Source organism: Salmo salar, chromosome 20, assembly GCF_965601325.2.
Source record: "Salmo salar chromosome 20, fSalSal1, whole genome shotgun sequence".
Taxonomy (NCBI): Eukaryota; Metazoa; Chordata; class Actinopteri; order Salmoniformes; family Salmonidae; genus Salmo; species Salmo salar.
Genome location: NC_138310.1, coordinates 17,038,141 through 17,057,713, shown reverse-complemented (window position 1 = coordinate 17,057,713; position 19,573 = coordinate 17,038,141). Strand labels below are relative to the sequence as shown.

General features: G+C 40.4%; 2 protein-coding genes and 1 long non-coding RNA gene across 5 annotated transcripts; 1 reads left to right on the top strand and 2 right to left on the bottom strand.

The window, feature by feature from the left end:
• Window positions 1-1,354: 1,354 nt before the first annotated feature.
• On the bottom strand, window positions 1,355-4,253 carry LOC106580037 (complexin-4). Its single transcript, XM_014160598.3, has 3 exons — window positions 3,898-4,253; window positions 2,848-2,935; window positions 1,355-2,159 (listed from the first exon to the last, which is right to left on the bottom strand). Exons 1-3 carry the CDS (start codon window positions 3,960-3,962, stop codon window positions 1,932-1,934), a joined length of 381 nt encoding a protein of 126 aa, XP_014016073.1. The 5' UTR covers window positions 3,963-4,253; the 3' UTR covers window positions 1,355-1,931.
• A 677-nt stretch (window positions 4,254-4,930) lies between these two features.
• On the top strand, window positions 4,931-13,270 carry emb (embigin). Its single transcript, XM_014160594.3, has 8 exons — window positions 4,931-5,256; window positions 9,410-9,478; window positions 9,762-9,945; window positions 10,892-10,977; window positions 11,267-11,394; window positions 11,612-11,897; window positions 12,232-12,265; window positions 12,397-13,270. The coding sequence occupies exons 1-8, from the start codon at window positions 5,187-5,189 to the stop codon at window positions 12,455-12,457; spliced, it is 918 nt and encodes a 305-aa protein (XP_014016069.1). The 5' UTR covers window positions 4,931-5,186; the 3' UTR covers window positions 12,458-13,270.
• A 979-nt stretch (window positions 13,271-14,249) lies between these two features.
• On the bottom strand, window positions 14,250-17,173 carry LOC106580038 (uncharacterized). 3 transcript variants are annotated; one of them, XR_001322789.2, is made up of 3 exons: window positions 17,076-17,173; window positions 14,879-15,060; window positions 14,250-14,595 (listed from the first exon to the last, which is right to left on the bottom strand). It is a non-coding gene; the product is annotated as an uncharacterized LOC106580038 (long non-coding RNA). The 3 variants fall into 3 exon arrangements; XR_001322790.3 differs by lacking the exon at window positions 17,076-17,173 and adding an exon at window positions 16,326-16,702; XR_006760867.2 differs by lacking the exon at window positions 17,076-17,173 and adding an exon at window positions 15,275-16,270.
• Window positions 17,174-19,573: the final 2,400 nt, after the last annotated feature.

Sequence of the window (19,573 nt, the reverse complement as noted above, 5' to 3'; positions counted from 1 at the left end):
GCCCTCTCTGGGGCATTGGTCGCCTGGTGCAGGATCTGTTTGTGCTGTCTTGCCAACTCCGATGGTCAACAGATCTGGTACCAGGCTATGGCATTGGGGGATTTTGGGGAGGAAACTGACATTACCTAGTGTAGGCCTGCTCTGTAAATCCTGGTGTATTCTATGTGCCTGCCTTAAATGGATATTACATGTATTTTGTACTTTTGACTACAGATGTAGGATCTTAATCTAAGCACTCTTTTATTGCTGATAATTTTTGTGCACTACAGGAAATGCAAACTTGTAGTGTATTCAAGGTTTAAAAAGGCTTCTAAAGTTAGTAAATTCGACTTTAAAATGTCAGACTTGATTTGCCCTAATGAAAAATGTATCAACCCCTACAAAGAACTTCTATTTATTATGATCCACATTTCCTGTTTCTGCAGAAATAAGACTTAATAATGTCAAACTGTTACATATCCCTTGAAAAGGTTGTGGTTTTTGCAAATATCTTTCATTTTATTAGATAATTCTCATATAATGTGTACAATTGAGCTTTGAATAGCTAAACCGGTCTTACACGGAACCCAAACCGGCTGCGCGCGTTCGCCATTGTGCATACATTTATTTTGTCCCCCTACACCAAACGCGATCACGACATGCAGGTTAAAATATCAAAAGAAACTCTGAACCAATTCCATTAATTTGGGGACAGGTCGAAAAGCATTAAACATTTATGGCAATTTGGCTAGCTAGCTTGCATTTGCTAGCTAATTTGTCCTATTTAGCTAGCTTGCTGTTGCTATCTAATTTGTCCTGGGATATAAACATTGAGTTGTTATTTTACCTGAAATGCACAAGGTCCTCTACTCTGACAATTAATCCAGTCATCTCTCCTCCTTCTAGGCTTTATCTTCTCTTGACTTTATATTGTGATTGGCAACTTTCATAAATTAGGTGCATTACCGCCACTGACCTCATTCGTCTTTCAGTCACCCACGTGGGTATAACCAATGAGGAGATGGCACGTGGGTACCTGCTTCTATAAACCAATGAGGAGATGGGAGAGGCAGGACTTGCAGCGCGATCTGCGTCACAAATAGAACTGACTTCTACTTTAGCCCTTGGCAACGCAGACGTTCGTTGGCGCGCGAGCAGTGTGAGTGCAATAATTGAATAATATAGATTTCTACATTTATTTTGCAACGCTCGTGCACGCGACGCAAGCGGTGTAGTCAGCCTGTGAACCAGCCTCTTTCATATTCTATAGAGATATATATCCTGAAACTTTAAGAGCAGTTTCAGTAAAATGTAAGGATTTTATCCACATGGAGGCATTGTCTCTCATTATATAAACCACAGCTCTGAACATGGATTGTTTTTCATGGGGTTCTTATGAAGCATCTCTATATTTATTACAAACGAGCTCAAGTACAAAATCCAATTGCATACGGTCTGTTTTACAAAGGCTTTACCAAAGATTCAGAGGAATGTATTTTTTAACATGAAACAATTCAGAGCATTTATAACCGTGATGATATGACATCCTCTTAATTGTACCTTCTTGCAAAGAAGACATGAGGTTTACTGTATACAAAAAGAACAGAAAACCGTATTAACCACAACAACAAAAATACTTTTACTGCCATCCCTGTGATGTTTTTCCTGACCTCCTCCCCACAGCTTTCTGAGAAAGACAGATTAAGAGTCATCTCTCCAGGAGAGAGGGCCCTCTATTGACAGATTAACCAATTTAAGACTAGTTAAATTTAGATTGTGAAGTAGGACTACTGGTATGTGTTTCAGATAAATCCAAACCCACAGTCTAGATTAGAATACTTGAAAGCTAGAATATTTCAGGGAAGTCCAACCTTGGAAGTCCTATCCTTGGTCAAACTTGGTGCTTAGGAACTAATCTCAGATCAACTGAACCAGTGTTTCCTCTCATCACATCACATTACAGAGCACTTCTCCTCTGCTTTAGATTTCATCTCAACCATGGTGGCTGAGGCTTTCTCCTTGATCTGGTCCATGTCCATGTTCTGGAGGTTCTGTATCTGGCCCAGGATAGAGTCCTTCTCCTCCTCCTCTGTGGCATCCTCATCCACCATTTTGAGTAGTTCTTCAGGCACGTCAATGTCGTCTCCAGCCAACTCCATCAGGTTTGCGTCCTGTTCACTCTAAACACAGCAAGCAATGCACTGGTCAGACTGGCTGAAGAAGAATCACTGTTCAGACTGGCTGAGGAGGGCATTATTATGCCCAGGCACAGTATCAATATTATCATGTTAAAATTCTATAGTTTTTCTTCCTGGCCCATTTTTTTTTTTTTTTTACATATAATAGGTATTTCCTGACCAGGTAAGATTTTGGGTTGGAATGCACCTGATCCGGGCATGTGGTCCAACAGCTAAAGAAAACAGCTTAGCATCACATGTGACCCTCTATGACCCTGACAGGGCCTCTGAGATAGATGGCATACACACACATGCACGCAGGGCATTTCAGGCCTGGGGCTCAAACGCAGGATAGCCGTGGTCACTGGGCTTTTTTTATGCCTTAATCTACTCAGGCCTATCTGACTAGCAGGCCATGTGCTCCTGTAAATGTACTCAGTCACGCACTCTGACACTGACCGACACAGCCTCTGTTGCATCATGTTACTCATTTGTGATAATGTGTTCTCGTTTACTGAGAAATTGCATAAGATTATCACCTTACGTCATTCACAGGAAATTATAAATGTGGATGTTTTTATATTGAGGCCATTTTGCTATTGAGGGCATTTTTATCTAAGTATTTATCAGCATTTCTCCTCTTGTTTCATATGACATGAGAATGGAGGAGAATGACAGGAGACTGTCTTACCTTTGGTAGTCTGTATTTGTCTCTTAAGCACGTTCTCAGTGTGGCTCTCTCAGCTTTCTTTACCAAGAACTCTGAATCTCTCTCCATCCTGTTTTCAGACAAGAAAAGAAACCATGTTACCAAACCTATAAAAGCGTATTAATATATTGTCCAACAGTCGATCATTTAACTCTTACAAAATTCTAAAAAGGTAAACAGCTTGTATTTTCACTGCGTGATGCTGGTTGTGTAAAAATGTGCAGTCTTTTTTTCAGAGATACAAATCTGTTTCTATGCTTCTGTGCAATGATAATTATTCATTGCCATTGCAGTTTTCATATCAATCAATCACATTTCATTGGCGTCAGCTCTAAATAAGATAATGTAGGAAAACTAAAAATATAAATGACTTAGTTTCTGGGGCAGCAGAGTAATAAATATATTTTTTATTAATCTCCAGATTATGGCAGCACTGTCAATCCCACCACTCTCAGCAATTGGAGACAGACAGTAATTCTGAAATAATATAGGTGTGAAGTAATATAGGACTGCATGGTGGTTAGTCTGCCTTCAGTTTGACTCCCCTACTATTTGGTAAAGCATTCTTCATAGAAATTGTAAAATATGTTTAATTGTATTTTTATCAGTGTAATACTCTTGACTAGAGGTACATTTACAGGTGTAAATTGCCATTGTATCTCCCTTACAACTGTTTGGCTTTTTTACTTCACATAGCTAGGATAATAAAAAATTTCTAACATTTTTCAAAAAAGGGAAAGTTTGAAACTAAATGCTCTACTCTTGCTTGCTATTGAATAAATCTAATACAAAATGTCAATTTTAATCATTCCAATGCGGTTGGCCTCAGATTCAGGAGCATAATCTATTTTACATTTAATTTCAATTGAATAAGAATTCAATCTCTACTTCTTGTATTTGGCTGAATTGAAATGGAATTGACCCCAACCTTGAAGCATTCCTTTCACCCTAAGCATCCTTTGCAGTTGTTTGATTACCACTTTGTATGACTTTTACAGTACTGTAAAATAAGGGCTAGTAGTAGTGACTTACTTTTCCTCCACCACCTGTTTCTGGTACTCCTCTGCCTCCTCTCTAGACATCCCCTCGGTGGACATGGTGACGTCTCCTATTCCTCCGGTCGAACACTGCAGTAGAGAGCTGGACTGGACAGTGCTCTACTACTGTAGCTCTTCACCAAACTGCTCGATTACTCACGATCAGCCTCAACAGGGTGAATAACCTACCAGGGGATTTTCAGACAGCACTTTTGTTTTTTCTGTTAAGTTTTGGTCACTGAGTCCCTGGATTCGATTGGTCTCCAAGCAGGCTAAGCCGAGAGAGGCCTCCGACTGAGGGATGGCGCTGTGAAAGGTATGGCAGGTCACTGATGGCCCGGGTGACTAAAATCTGAGGAATTTCTGCCAACACCATAATCTGGATTAATCCTTTTGGGGAAAGATGGTATAAATTAAAACATTTAATATAAGTAATGAAAGTGAATGTTCACAGGGACTGTTTTGAGATGGGTACTATTGTGGTTTAGACTGGTACAGTGTTATATTCTACAGACAGGGTAGGGTGCTATAGTCACTACTCGTCTCATGCTACGTGTGTGAGTTTGACTTTAATCCCCTTACATCACCAACCATAGCCTGAGTGCCCTGTCGCCGACAGAGTGGAGTCTGTATACCACTGAATAAATCTACACTCAATACATTAAACTATACTGTCTTGTCCGAGGTAAACAACTTTAAAGATATACATTTCATTAGAATATAACAATTGTGAATACAGAAATAGTAATGAATACCGAAGTAAACTCAACCGTTGCTAATATTAGCACAGGTGATGTTTATGGTATAAATCTGATATTGCACAAATAATTTGGGGGGAATAATGGACAAGGACTTTGGACAGTGATCTCCAAGATGACAGGCATACTGTACCATGTGACTTACAGCCATCCTACACCTGTATATCTCTTTACCCCCCCCCAAGTAATTTTTCAACCAAATGTTTGTACTGTAGTGTAGGGTTGTCATATGATACTCACTGTACTGTACTTTTTTTGCACCTTCCATGACAAGGTCGCTGTTGCACTATGGGACAGGACTGTCTGTACCCTCGGTCTGTGTCTGTATGAATAATAGAGGAACACCAGCAGGCTGAGGAGGCAGTAGGCTGATATCTTTGCTGCGTCACCGATGCTGAGGGGAAGAAAAAGGAGGGGAGGGAAGGGGGCGAGAGAGGGGAACAGCAGGCAGCTGATGAGAGAGAGATCTTATAGAAAAACTCTATGCAGCAGATAACGCAGGACTAGCTGACTGACTGAAACAACCATGTTTTTGCCCTGGATCCTTTCCCTTCAGCTCATCCTGTTTCCTCTCTTCTGGAGAGGCATCTATACAAGTAAATATAGATTCTGGATTTTATATGTATCAGCTTTGTAGACAGGTCTTTCTGCTTGGCTGGTTGTGATGTGACCTTGTAGCCAGTGGAACAAGTGTGGCTGAGAGTCTTAGCTGCAGCAGGACTTCTGCAAATGTGCATTAGATTTCCACAGTAGCTGCATTGGTGTGGTGTATTCAATACGCTTCTAATCCTTCAGTATTATGTATCAGGACATTGGACCAATAATTGGGTCTGTTGTATGGATCACCAGAGATGCCATTTTTTCCATTACTGAGACAATTTTTTGTTACTGGTGGTGTGCTGCTGGCAATGACTTTGAAGTGTGTACTGTGCTTTACATGACTACCCTTTGTGGGAGTTAACAGCTTAAATGTCAGGTGTATGTCATATACATTACTGGGTCATTCCACCAAATTGAGTACCTTTTGGGTAGTGTAACTTAGTAAAAGAAATACCACATGTTCAACTTAATAAAAAACATGTTTAATCATCTCATGTGGTTAAATAAAAAATTACTATAGCATGTGCCTATTAAGTATCAAATAAAGGGTGACCGTAACAGGGTTGACGATTTCATCTTAAATCAGCCATGAATCCCCTTGTGCAGGGGCGAAAATCTGATATCAACTTTGGAGGGGACAATTACATTACATTTTCTCAAGAGCAATTCCTGAGGGGGACACCAAAAGTAGTGCTGTAACACATAGCCTACGTTTAATATGGTAAATGTATATTGAGGAACCAAAGAAATAAGGTGTTTGCCGTACTCCTAACTACCGGTACCCAAAACTACACAACTAATCACAACAGCAATACCATTGCCTTTAACAAATCTTAGTTCAGTCACCAGTTTAAGTTGAGAGTGGGGGTATCCATGGCATTTTCCAATTATGTTCCTATTTTACAAGTCAAAAAAATTGAGAACCTTTCATAATGTTGCCAAACAAAGACTCAACAAACTTACCTGAGACTCCGTGTCTCTGCCAGTCTGTCCCTGCATATCTGTCCCCAACTCTGCTGTCTGTGTGCCATCTGTTGCCTGCTCTGCCTAATGACATCATTGTGAAACATTTCCATTAGAGTTACATTTTTTTCTTATGAACATTTTATCAACTAGTCTTTGAGATATTAGGCTACTAGGGTTCTTACTTTGCGTTTTGGTGTACTGAAAAATACTCTGATGTCTGTCTTTTTTCTGCCATTTTTCTGCCATTTTTCTACCTGGTTGGCTACACACACACAGTATGTAGGTTATTTACAGTAGGAGATGGGCTTCTATCATCTTATCTTCTATCATTCTATATGGGCTTCGATCTAAAAGGTAGCTAGCAAATGTGAAACGGATTGCAGTGAAAAGCGTTGACAGCTGTATGAGTTCACCATTTACACAACATATGCTGCAACCTTTTGTAATTTTAATCGTTTGTTTCATATTGGCTGGCTTCTAACAATAGCTGAATTTGCAAAGCTAGCGAGCACCAATTCAGTGGTGTTTGCTATAATCTTTGCTACCCGGGTTAAATAAAGATTAAATAAAATATATAAAAGTTCCCTTGCAACAATTTAGCTTTTGGAACGAGACCATTAAATATATTTAAAACAATGGTAGAAGAGAGTGTAGTTCTGTTCAGTTTATCGCTAACCTTATCACAGGGACTTTGAAGCACTAATTAGAAGCATGCTGAACTTGGAATAAATTGATGATAGCAAAGATTCCATCTTTGACGACGCCACATAAATGGAATAGGTACTAGCTAGCTTAATAGTTAATATTTGCGCGCTAGCTCTGCATATTCAGCTAGTGTGTGTGCGCGATTGACTGGATTAACCTCACGTCAGTTACGTGCATTGAGTGCCTTTCAGACAGTAGATACGACCTCTACGTTACCTCGCAAGCTAAGGAACTGGCAGTGGATCAAACCATTGTGAGGCAAAGGGTGGGGGGGGGGGGGGGGGTCGCAATCTTTTGAAACTTAAAAACGAGCTATTAAGTGTCTATAATCAGCACAATTGCTTTCATTGCGTATTATTAATATTATTTAAATTACATAGTTATGTTTCAGTGATATATTGGGGGGGACAAATCATATTTTTCCCAGGATAAGGGGGGTCGTGTCCCCCCCGTCCCCCCCGGGATTTCCGCCCCTGCCCTTGTGATAAGGGTAATGGAAGCTTGTTGTGTGCAACAGGGAGTGACAATTGAATATAAGCTTCACAAAAACATTTAAATTGCTAAAACATTTCTACCCTGTTTATCTATAGGTAATAGGGTTGACGTGTTATGCTCGACCCGCTCAGTTTTCCACCACAAAATGGCCAAAAAGTTTTTTCTTTAAACACTATTTCAATGTTTCTTTAGAATTGTCTTTAATTAAAGGAATAGTTGAAAATATTAAAACGAGATGAGGGACAGGCGTACAATCACCGGTCAGTTTATTAGGTAAACCCATCTAGTTCCGGGTCGGACCACGCTTTGCCACCAGAACAGCCTGAATTCTTTGGTGAATGGATTCTACAAGTCGGAAACGCTCCATAGGCATGTTGGTCAAAGCTGACGCGATGGCATCACAAAGTTGCTCTAGATTGGATGTCGGGACACCAACGCTACCAGGATGTACCGTTGACACCAGGCAGGATGGGGTCATGGACTCATGTTGCTCATGCCAAATTCTGACTCTGCCATCAGCATGACACAACAGGAACCGGGATTCATCAGACCAGGCAATGTTTTTCCACTCATCAATTGTCCAGTGTTGGTGAACGTGTGCCCAGTGAAGCCACTTCTTCTTGTTTTTAGCTGATAGGAGTGGAACCCTGTGTGGTCGTCTGCTGCAATGGCCCATCTGTGACAAGGAATGATGAGTTGTGCATTCCGAGATGCCGTTCTGCACACCACTGTTGTACTGCGCCGTTATTTATTTGTTTGTGGCCCACCTATTAGCTTGCAATATTTTTGCCATTCTCCTTCGACCTCTTTCATCAACAAGCTGTTTTTGCCCACAGGACTGCATGTTATTTTTTTTATCACATAATTTCCGGGAAACCCTAGACACAGTCGTGTGTGAAAAGCCCATGAGGGCGGTTGTTTCTGAGATACTGGATCAAGCACACCTGGCACCGACGATCATAACATGCTCAAAGTCGCTTAGGTCACTAGTTTTGGCCATTCTAATGTTTAATCGAACAGTAACTGAATGCCTCGATGCCTATCTGCCTGCTTTATATAGGAAGTAATGGCCACGTGGATGTAGGAGCGATCTATTTTTGTGAATGGGGTGGTGTAACTAATAAATTGGCCAGTGAGTGTAAATGAATCACTAATAAATAAGTAATAATCTTCAGAAATGACTGTCAAAGCAACAAAATAACTTGCATAACTAGCACTTTAAAATGATGGTGAAAACTTGGAGAAATTTTGAGAGTAAGCGGGTTAACATGTCAAAATTCTGAATTTTTGGCACTTTAGCAAGCATTTATTCATATTAAAAATTTGATTTATTGAATTTTATATGTGGTCTATATTAAATGGCAGAATTATAACAGGCTTTTATAACGCAATATTGGTGCAGAATTTCTACTTAAAATAGCAAAGGGATGCAAAATGTACTCTTTTCTTGGATCAACCCTACAATGTTAAGTGTTTAGACTACTGAGCTTTGAAAAAGTATGTACATACAGTGTCTTCAGAAAGTATTCACACACCTTGACTATTTCCACATTTTATTGTGTTACAGCCTGCATTTAACATTTGTGTCACTGGCCTACACACAATACCCAATAATGTCAAAGTGGAATTGTTTTTATAAATTAATAAAACATGAAAAGCAGACATTTAATATCACTTTGAGCATGGTAAAGTTATTACACTTTGGATGGTGTATCAATACACCCAGTCACTACAAAGATACAGGCGTCCTTCATAATTTAGTTGCTGGGGAGGAAAGAAACCACTAAGTGAAAAGAAGGAAGCCTGTACAGAATAAAACATATTCCAAAACATGCATCCTGTTTGCAATAAGGCACTAAAGTAAAACTGAATTTTATGTCCTGAATACAAAGTGTTATGTTTGGGGCAAATCCAACACAACACATCCCTCAGTAACACTCGTCATATCAAATAACATAATGTTTACATTCATTTCCCTTATAGCAGAAACAAATCCTCAGTTGGAATTGACGGATCCCATCACAACAGTCTTTAAGAGTGCAGTCCTGAAAGGTAACTACTAGAGAGTTCTTGTTTTAGTCACAAGTTTGTGTTGTTGCTGTACACAATTTATTTGTGTACAGTGGTGTAGTGTTACATGTTTATTTCATTCTTCATTCAGTCATCTTGTGATACTTTAGAAAATGTTTTGTCTGAAATTCTGGTATATGTTCATCTGTATGTTTTGTGTAAAGTTTACATATCTATTTTAGCTGTATTATAGGGTTGAACAGATGTCTCATTTTAGCTTCTTTCTTTCTATCTGTTTGAAATCCCACCAAAATTCTAAACACAGGTGACAGCCTGGTTGAAAAAGTTGAAATCTTGAAACCCATCGATTTAGAGCTAGCATGTACCTGGACCGGTAATCCAAACAAATTACCAAACATTACCGGGTACTGGCGAAAAGATGGGAGTGAAATTACTAACTCTCGGCTTACTGTACAATTGGAGAATGAACAATATAATCTCAAAAGAGTGTAAGTATGTATTCATTATTCCATGAGGGATAGAGAATGTAAATCTGAAATGTAACTGCCTGTCATCTACATGTAAATATACAATGGTCTATGGACCCGAATGTTAATTATAGAGGTTGGGAGAATATCTCCAGTATCTACTCTCCAAATTAGGCAGCTATGTATTAGAGGTCTTCTCGGGTCCAAAAAGTTGGACTTTGACCTTAACTGACCCGAGGACAATCAGATCTGGACCCGAAAACAGTCAGACCTGAACTCGAATGGACCTGACGACAACCAGACCCGTACCCTAACGGGTCCAGGTCTAGACCAGACCCGATTGGACCAGAGTGACAAAAGAAAACATGTTTATCAGCTAAGTTGCTCTTCAGGTTAACGAATTGGTCTTTATATTATGGCTAGGCCTTCTATAAGTCAATAAATTCAGCTTATTAGTGTAAAATGTATATTCTATAGGCTATGCAAAGCAGGTCCATTTGGGTCCACCCCAGTTTATCAGCTGTAGTTACATAGACCCAAGACTATGTCCGGGACCCGATGACAATCAAACAGGACCCGACCCGGACCAGAGGGAAAAGTTTGGGTCCCGGGTCAGGTCTCACCTATTCAGGTTCGGGTGGACCCGTGAAGACCTCTATGTATTACTTTGTGCAAATACACTTTTGGTACGTCAGGACTTGGTTAAATTTCACTACTGAAGCAGTTAAAATGATACACTTTGCCTCTGTTATATTGTATCCCAGAGTAGTGGTTTCCTTGACTGTAACCAATTCTGGCCCATGGCCAGAGGTCAGATGCCATGCTTTGCCAACATCTTCTAATGATGTGCCTAATTGACATTTGACAGCGAATGTTTCTTAGACTGACAAAACAACTATATTTTAGATATGATATTTTCCTTAGACATGTGTTAGTGAAAATGAAGCTATGATTATATATTTTACAGGTTCAGAATTACTGGGGATACCCTTGGGAACTACTCATGCATCTTTAGTGATACCGACGAGGCAAAAATTGATTTCAATGTGGCAGGTACAGTATGTTATATGACATAAGTCAATGCATACATCATATTTCGTATTCTCTAGTCTCAATCATAGCCATGTATTGCTACAGGCATGTCAAGTTAGGCTACATGTTCTCTGTCATCCAGTATTACACCTATGTTTTTATTAAATAAAAACTATAGTGACATGATCCTTCTCAACATTACAAGAATGCACAGAAACCCATCTGTGCAAGGCGCTGGCAATTTGTATTGAATAATGAAGTGTGCCTGTAGATAGCATTTTGATCTTGATACTGGTCCCTTTTCCTCCAGCCCCAGAGATGGACGATAAGAAGGACAAGCCTATTGTTGCCTATGTGGGGGACTCTGTGGCGATGGCCTGTAAAACCAAGCTTCCCCCTAACACTTGGCTTTGGTACAGAGCAAACGGAACCGAGCAGGTGAGAAGGTTGCCCAAATGTAATCAATGTGTAAAGGGAGATGCCGTCAACATTAGTTATTAACTACGTATTGTAACCTAAGATGTTTTTATTTCATTCAACGTACAGTTGACCATTATTAAATCACATAATGTTATTTCATTTGACAGTTATGACAATTATCAATAGTACCACTTCGTGTTAGAGGCTTCGTGACAGCGTTTTCTTTTGGTTTCAGGAACTCATCAATGCAACTACTGACCCCCTTCGTTACAAGATCAGTGTGGATGGAAACACAACCAAGCTCACTGTGATGAACCTGACAGAGGAGGACTCTGGTGTCTATGTCTGCAGTGCCATCTATAACATCAAGGCCAGTGTGAGCCGGGTGGAAGTTCGGGTCATCACCTTCATGGAGCCTCTGAAACCCTTCATAGCCATCGTGGCTGAGGTGATCATCCTGGTCCTCCTCATTCTGCTCTATGAGAGGTGGAGCTCACAGAAGAGCAGTAACTCGCCCACAGGTAATAACATACACACTGCTTTGCATACAGCTCTGTGTAGCACATCGGGATGTGGGGAACTTACTCCTCGGGCCTGAAACGTGCCAGTGAACAGCTATCTTTTCGTGTGGCGCGACTGGTAAGACATTTTGGGAGGGCGGTCACGTGTCACATGCGAGTCGAATCAGGAGGAAGCGATACTCGCTAAGCAAGCAGCGTGACGTCCTTCACATGTGAATGCAGCTTTGCAGTAGCTTTCAGGACCATTGTTTTATCCTCCATGTACAATGTGTTCTTTATAACATGATGGTCATCCTTTGTATAAAACTAAAAACTCATATTTTCTTATTCTCAGAAAATGGGGTGCATGCTGAACAAACACATAAATTGTGAGTATTTTTTAAGCTAATCATACCTCAAGGGAATTGTATTGTTTGACTGATTCTTACAATTACATTACTTTGCACATGCTGTATCCTTTCAAGACTAAGATGCTCCTTTTTCACTTCTGCTATTTTAGGACAAGGGAAGGTAATAATGGAATGGATGAGAATACCACAACGAGACAACGAAAGACTTAAACCGATACAGCATCAACAGGGTAAATAAACTATAAGAAATGTATGTTCCTAGTGCTAAGTTTTGTTTTCTGAGTGTCGCTGAAACCATTTCTTATTCATAAATCAATAGCACATTTTTTAAAATCAATTCTAAGTAGTTTCAGAACCTTACTCAACAAGAAAACATCTTATGGCAAACTGTTGCAGGAACACCTTTTCCACAAAAACAAGGACAAAATGTCCCCCTTTCTGAATGTGTCAACTGAGACATATTCGTAAAATATATGTTTTATTGTTGGGTCAATAATTATAATGCAACAATATATTTTTCTGCATTTTGACATAAATTATCTTTTTATATTTGTTTTTGTCCATGTTTCATTCAACATCATACTACCAGTACCTATGAGGTTGTGCAATAGCAGTGATATCTGAGCACAGTGTGTTGTTTGGTTCGGTTGGTGAGATTGCTTGAGAGGCCTTCACTTTTGCCTAACAGGATGTGTGCCTAGGGTTTGACATAAATGCCAATGTCTTCTTGTTTGACAAGTCTTCTTATTCTTGCACTCTTCTAGCCTATCTTCAACTGCACTTATCAATTACATATGGTAGTTGGTGTGCAGTGCCTTGTAATTTGACAAACAAGTCAATTCTCTGCTTTGCTGATATAATTAATCCCTTGAAGTCCCCATATGATGTTTATTTTACATTATCTGTCAGTGTTAAAGCAGTGTGCCTTTAATATACATTTTAAAATGCTATATTATTGTTGTCCTGACTCAGATGTAATTTTCCTGTTGTATGTGAATGGTAAATAAAAATCCTAATGATGAATCATCTTTGTCAGTATCCCTGATAAATGGTTGTGCCAAATATATTTATAACTAACCAGATAATTCATGTGTAGTTTTTCATAGGAGAAAATTAAGCAGAGTGGGCAGAACAAGCAAGGTGGGCAGAGCCAAGGACAAGCTACCGAGATCCTATTGGCGCGTTCTAGCATTTATTTGCATATTTCCGTTAGGGAACTTTGGCAAAGGGTCACACCTACAAAACTTATTGCACTCTGTAACAGATTCTAGTTTTGGGAAGAGATAACTAATTGAGATCGAGCTTTTCTTCTTCTATGAGAAAAAAATCTGCAGAATGTCAGCCCAGTTCCATCTCGCTCCATACTCTCCCACTGGGCTTCCTCTCCTCACCATATTTGGTGAGGGGTCGAAATTCCAACCGGATGCTTCAGATTTATACATCCGGTGAAATATCTGGCTCCTTGTTCCATCTGTGGTTGTGCCGTTTGTCCACATTGACTAAGTGACACCTAGTGGCAAACAGCAGAACACCGGAAGCAGGGTTTTCAACAATAATCACCGAAGCGGGGTACTCGCCAATCTTTTCCCACTGAAATAGTGTTTGACTTGGGTGGCTGAAGTCTGACAATTTTTAGGGCCTTCCTCTGACACAGCCTGGTATAGAGGTCCTGGATGGCAGGGAGCTCAACCTGTCATGTACTGGGCCGTAGGCACGCACTACCCTCCACAGCACCTTGTGGTCAGATGCCAAGCAGTTGCCATACCAAGCGGTGATGCAGCCAGTCAAGATGCTCACAATGGTGCCGCTGTATAACTTTTTGAATAACTGAGGGGCCCATGCCAAATCTTTTCAGCCTCCTGAGGGGGAAGAGGCATTGTTGTGGCCACTTTACAACTATGTTGATAGCTACCTACACAAATAGCTAGCTAGAACAAAGTGTTAATAAGATAAAATTTAAAAGCAATACAAATAAGTATTAGTGATGTGGACACCAATCAACTCTGTATGCAACTGTTTTTTACTTTCCACATGAATACATTCTGCCAGATCATACACACAGTACATAAACACTGCCCATGTTCAATGTACATGAATTGACATTTGCCACTGTTGAATCCAGATGGAAACAGTTCAACAAAAACACTTATTTTACCCTGCATACACCATCTCTCCATGTCCACCTGACCTGCCCAGTAGGAACCAGACCAGGAGCTTGAGGACCCTGTCATCCAGCCAAACCACAACACCATGCTTCATTTCATACAGATGAATACTGTCTGTCCCCCAGCACAAGTTCTTCCTGGGGTTCACAGCATCCATCTCATGGACAGGGCCAGGGAGTTGAGCTGGTAACAGAAGAAAGAGAAGTACTGGCCAATAGTGATCACAGCCTGGGACACAAATGACCTGGCCACATCCTCATGGCTCCAGAAACATGATGATGTTTTGTTCAAGTTTACAAAATGTCCTTTATCAACAAATGGTGGTATTCACAACTAAAATGTATCAAGAATAAATGTATTCAAGAGCAGTCAGAAAACAGCTGAATGGTAAAATGAATTATAAGTTACTGATGCTTAGGGTGGTAAGGAGAATAACACCTGATATTCAAGTAATGACTCTACACACCTTGATACATGGCTTGTGCTCCTGTCCATGCGAATAGACTGGCAATGCCATTAGCTCTCAGGTAGACCTCGATCTGATCTGGTCAGTCAGATTCAGTTTGGCCATTTTGTCCCTGCGATACCTATTAGGGACCAGGTGGAACTGGGTGTGGCCATAACAGCCTGGGTCAGGAAACTTGGCTCCTGGGAAAGCAAAGAGAGAATAAGAACCATGTTGAAATAGAAACATACACAAAATACTTTGATACTACCACCACCACTAGTGGAAACAATGTGTGGTTGGTTGATGCACCCCCTATGAGAATAACAAAGTAAATGGCTAAAGCGGAAACATATTGATCAATATTACTTGATTAACAACCAAAACCTTGTGACATAGATCCAACTCCATTATTACCTGTTAAGATGTTGTTCTCATACTGTCTCCTGAACATGGGAAGCAGGTCTGGGGCAAACTTTAATTTGTGGAAACTACTCGCACTCAAATGTAGGTCTAATTCCATGCCCAAAAAACAGTTAGCCAAAACCCAGTTTGACGTCAATATTCGACATATGATAATAGCTAGCCTTCGAAAACTCTAGGAGGCATTCTGCCTTCTCCCTACAGTTCCAGCCATTAACTTCGCCCACAACTGCCTCATGTGAACTACAATCCCGACGTTGTATTTTAACGTTTAGAAACGTCAATACCGATCGCTTGAGACGCGGATTTCGAAACATTGTGGACCTTCTCTTTCGTCAGCGAGAAAGAATCCTTCAAAATAAAATGATACACTTACTGATGTAGTTTTGCACAGATCCATACAGGCTATTGAAATGCGGTCTTTGTATTAACGATATGGTCGCTTCTAAACACAAGTCATTTTTTTATGAATTAATGACGATAAAGTCAACCTTGCGGGCGCCGCCACGTTTGTTGCTGATGACAGCAAGTTCTTCTTCTGTACGTCTCGTCCATCATCCTCAAACGCGGAATATCGCCTCAACGTGGAGGGTGAAATATTATTCGAGTTAAAATAATGTCTGGGCCACTGGAATCTGTATGCTATAAATGGAATGGTTATTCTAATCTAAAATGTTATGCTTACAACATTTTACACCAATCATGTAACGCACGATTCTGAAAATCGAACCGTTTTGAAACAACGTTTCGATGCTTGAATATAACTTTGTCCTCAGGGACAAAGCACACTTCACATCAGGTTAGACTGCTACTCTCCAAACTGAATTTGCACAGCGCTGCACTAATTTATAGCTATGAATTTTCGCAGGCACAATGTTTCAGGACAAGTGTTTGCCATTCACGCCCTGCATACCGAACTGATGTAGTTATTCTGAGAAAAAAACCTAATTGTTCTCATTTTAGTCGTCAGCATTTGTTTAATGACGGAGAGCGCAATGATCATGGGCAAATGTGTCCTCCAGGAGGCACAGTAGTGCCTACTCACCAAGTGGTTGGCATTGTCAGAATGATTCATGGACGTTTTCCAGTTGACAGTGCTGCACTGCCACTGCAGTGTTTGCAATGCCATGCCTTCTTGGAGTCCGCATGCTTCCCAGCCGAAACCGTTGGGAAGAGTTCGTGCGTATATTAGCGCGACATTTTGGACTTCGGTACGAGTTTTTTAGGCTGTTCGGCACACATTTTTCTCAACGCCAGTTCGTGAGCCGAAGTCTACACCCCTTCGTCCGTGATTGGTCGAGTGTAGGGAGTCTTTGTTGTCATTCAACGAAATACGATTCGTTTTCATGCACATGCAGTGATGCCAACTTAGCAATTTTGTTGCTATATTTAGCAACTTTTCAGACTACCCTGGAAACCTTTTTTAATACAGCACCTAGCAACAAATTTAGCTACTTTTAAAAATGTATTTGGAACTTTTAGCAATTTTTGAAAAGTGACAAACGCTAAAATGCACGCATTTTCCCTCTAAATGACACAAACCCGATTTTCTCTGTCACACACTCAGTCACAACACACGTGCCTGGCTGCAAAAGTGCATTGTGAGGGACGTCAGCAGCAATTTCAGCAAATTGAAAATCATTGTTGGTTGACTGCAGCAGCAGCTGTAGTACTGGTTCGACGAGCCAAACCCAATGAATATAGTTGGTCACGAATGTTTGATCTTGAACAGAACTTACAACATCAATCAACATGTCTCAATCAAAATTGTACAGAAAAGAGTAGGAGTCTGTACCTGAACAAATGTCAAATCATATTTTTTGCCGAGATGGACAGTCAATTTGAGTCACGTTATTGTGGATTCAACGTAATGACGCAGTTTTACGTTAACACGCAATGACATTACGACGTCATTTAGCAACTTTTACCAACAAATCAACCTGCCTCTAGCAACATACCCTGAAAATTAGTTGGCAACACTGTGCACATGTTTCCCATAGAGAAATAATGCACCAAACATCTTAGTTATATGTACAATTGCGCGCCTAAGATCTCGGCAAAAACGTCAACATTGACAGATTTCTTGAGTTATTTTAGATTAATTCGGACTATTTTGAGGATTACTGGCTACAGCGTCTCAACATGGGCAGACAGTAGGGTAGTAGGGGTAACTGTCCCCCCTAGGAACAATGTCTAATTGCTGAGACAAAAAAAAGCAACGTTTGGCAAAAAAAATGGTATGTGGGTGAAGGTCATGCATAGGCAAATAAACTATAAAGGGAAATAAATGTCACCATTAATATCTGCACTATGAGGAGATTTGATGTAAAGTCCCTCTTTTTCTTTGTTGTTCCTTTTCCAAACAATACATTATGTACAATTACACTAAATATTATTTGAATAATGCAAGATTTTACATCCCAGCAGTCTATAAGATGACATTCAGGAGCAAAAGGTTTTCAATAGTTGTTTTCTATTCCCATAAAAAAATATTAATTGGACTATAATATTGGAATAGAATATAACTAATAACATTAAATAACATCAGAAAAAACATTTATTAAGAATAAACTAATTTACTCAGTGTGACATTGATTTGGCAACTCTTATGCTCTGCTATTACACAATTCTAATTTGTACATAGGACACACATGAAGCTATCCCCAGGAAAAGTAATGAGCCCACCTCCTGCACTATTCACACCTAATCCAGTCCCAACCTGTGACTGAAAATGGGGAGAGATGCCAATTGAAAAGCAGTCTCTTAAAAATGTAGCTAGCTATCTTTGATTCAGAAAGTATTCAGGCCCGTTTACTTTTTCCACATTTCGTTAAATTACAGCCTTATTCTAAAATTCATTACATTCCTTTTTTTCTTCAATCTTAACACAACACCCCATAATGACAAAGCAAAAACAGGTTTTTAAAAATGTTTGAAAATGTATTTACATAAGTATTCAGACCCTTTGCTATGAGACTCTAAATTGAGCACAGGTGCATCCTGTTTCTGTTGATCATCCTTGAGATGTTTCTACAACTTTATTGGAGTCCACCTGTGGTAAATTCAATTGATTGAACATGATTTGGAAAGGCACACACCTGTTTGTATAAGGTCCTACAGTTGACAATGCATGTTAGAGCAAAAACCAAGCTATGAGGTTGAAGGAATTGTCCGTAGAGCTCTGAGACAGAATTGTGTCTGGGAAAGAGTGTGCAAAGCTGTCATCAAGGAAAAGGGTGGCTACTTTGAAGAATTTCAAATATAAAATATATTGTTATTTGTTTAACACTTTTTTGTTTACCACATTATTCCATATGTGTTATTTCATAGTTTTGATGTTTTCACTATTATTCTACAAGGTAGAAAATAGTAAAAAAAAAGAGAAACCCTTGAATGAGTAGGTGTGTCCAAACTTTTGACTGGTACTGTATATATACTGCTCAAAAAAATAAAGGGAACACTTAAACAACACAATGTAACTCCAAGTCAATCACACTTCTGTGAAATCAAACTGTCCACTTAGGAAGCAACACTGATTGACAATACATTTCACATGCTGTTGTGCAAATGGAATAGACAACAGGTGGAAATTATAGGCAATTAGCAAGACACCCCCAATAAAGGAGTGGTTCTGCAGGTGGTAACCACAGACCACTTCTCAGTTCCTATGCTTCCTGGCTGATGTTTTGGTCACTTTTGAATGCTGGCGGTGCTTTCACTCTAGTGGTAGCATGAGACGGAGTCTACAACCCACACAAGTGGCTCAGGTAGTGCAGCTCATCCAGGATGGCACATCAATGCGAACTGTGGCAAGAAGGTTTGCTGTGTCTGTCAGCGTAGTGTCCAGAGCATGGAGGCGCTACCAGGAGACAGGCCAGTACATAAGGAGACATGGAGGAGGCCGTAGGAGGGCAACAACCCAGCAGCAGGACCGCTACCTCCGCCTTTGTGCAAGGAGGAGCACTGCCAGAGCCCTGCAAAATGACCTCCAGCAGGCCACAAATGTGCATGTGTCTGCTCAAACGGTCAGAAACAGACTCCATGAGGCTGGTATGAGGGCCCGACGTCCACAGGTGGGGGTTGTGCTTACAGCCCAACACCGTGCAGGACGTTTGGCATTTGCCAGAGAACACCAAGATTGGCAAATTCGCCACTGGCGCCCTGTGCTCTTCACAGATGAAAGCAGGTTCACACTGAGCACATGTGACAGACGTGACAGAGTCTGGAGACGCCGTGGAGAACATTCTGCTGCCTGCAACATCCTCCAGCATGACCGGTTTGGCGGTGGGTCAG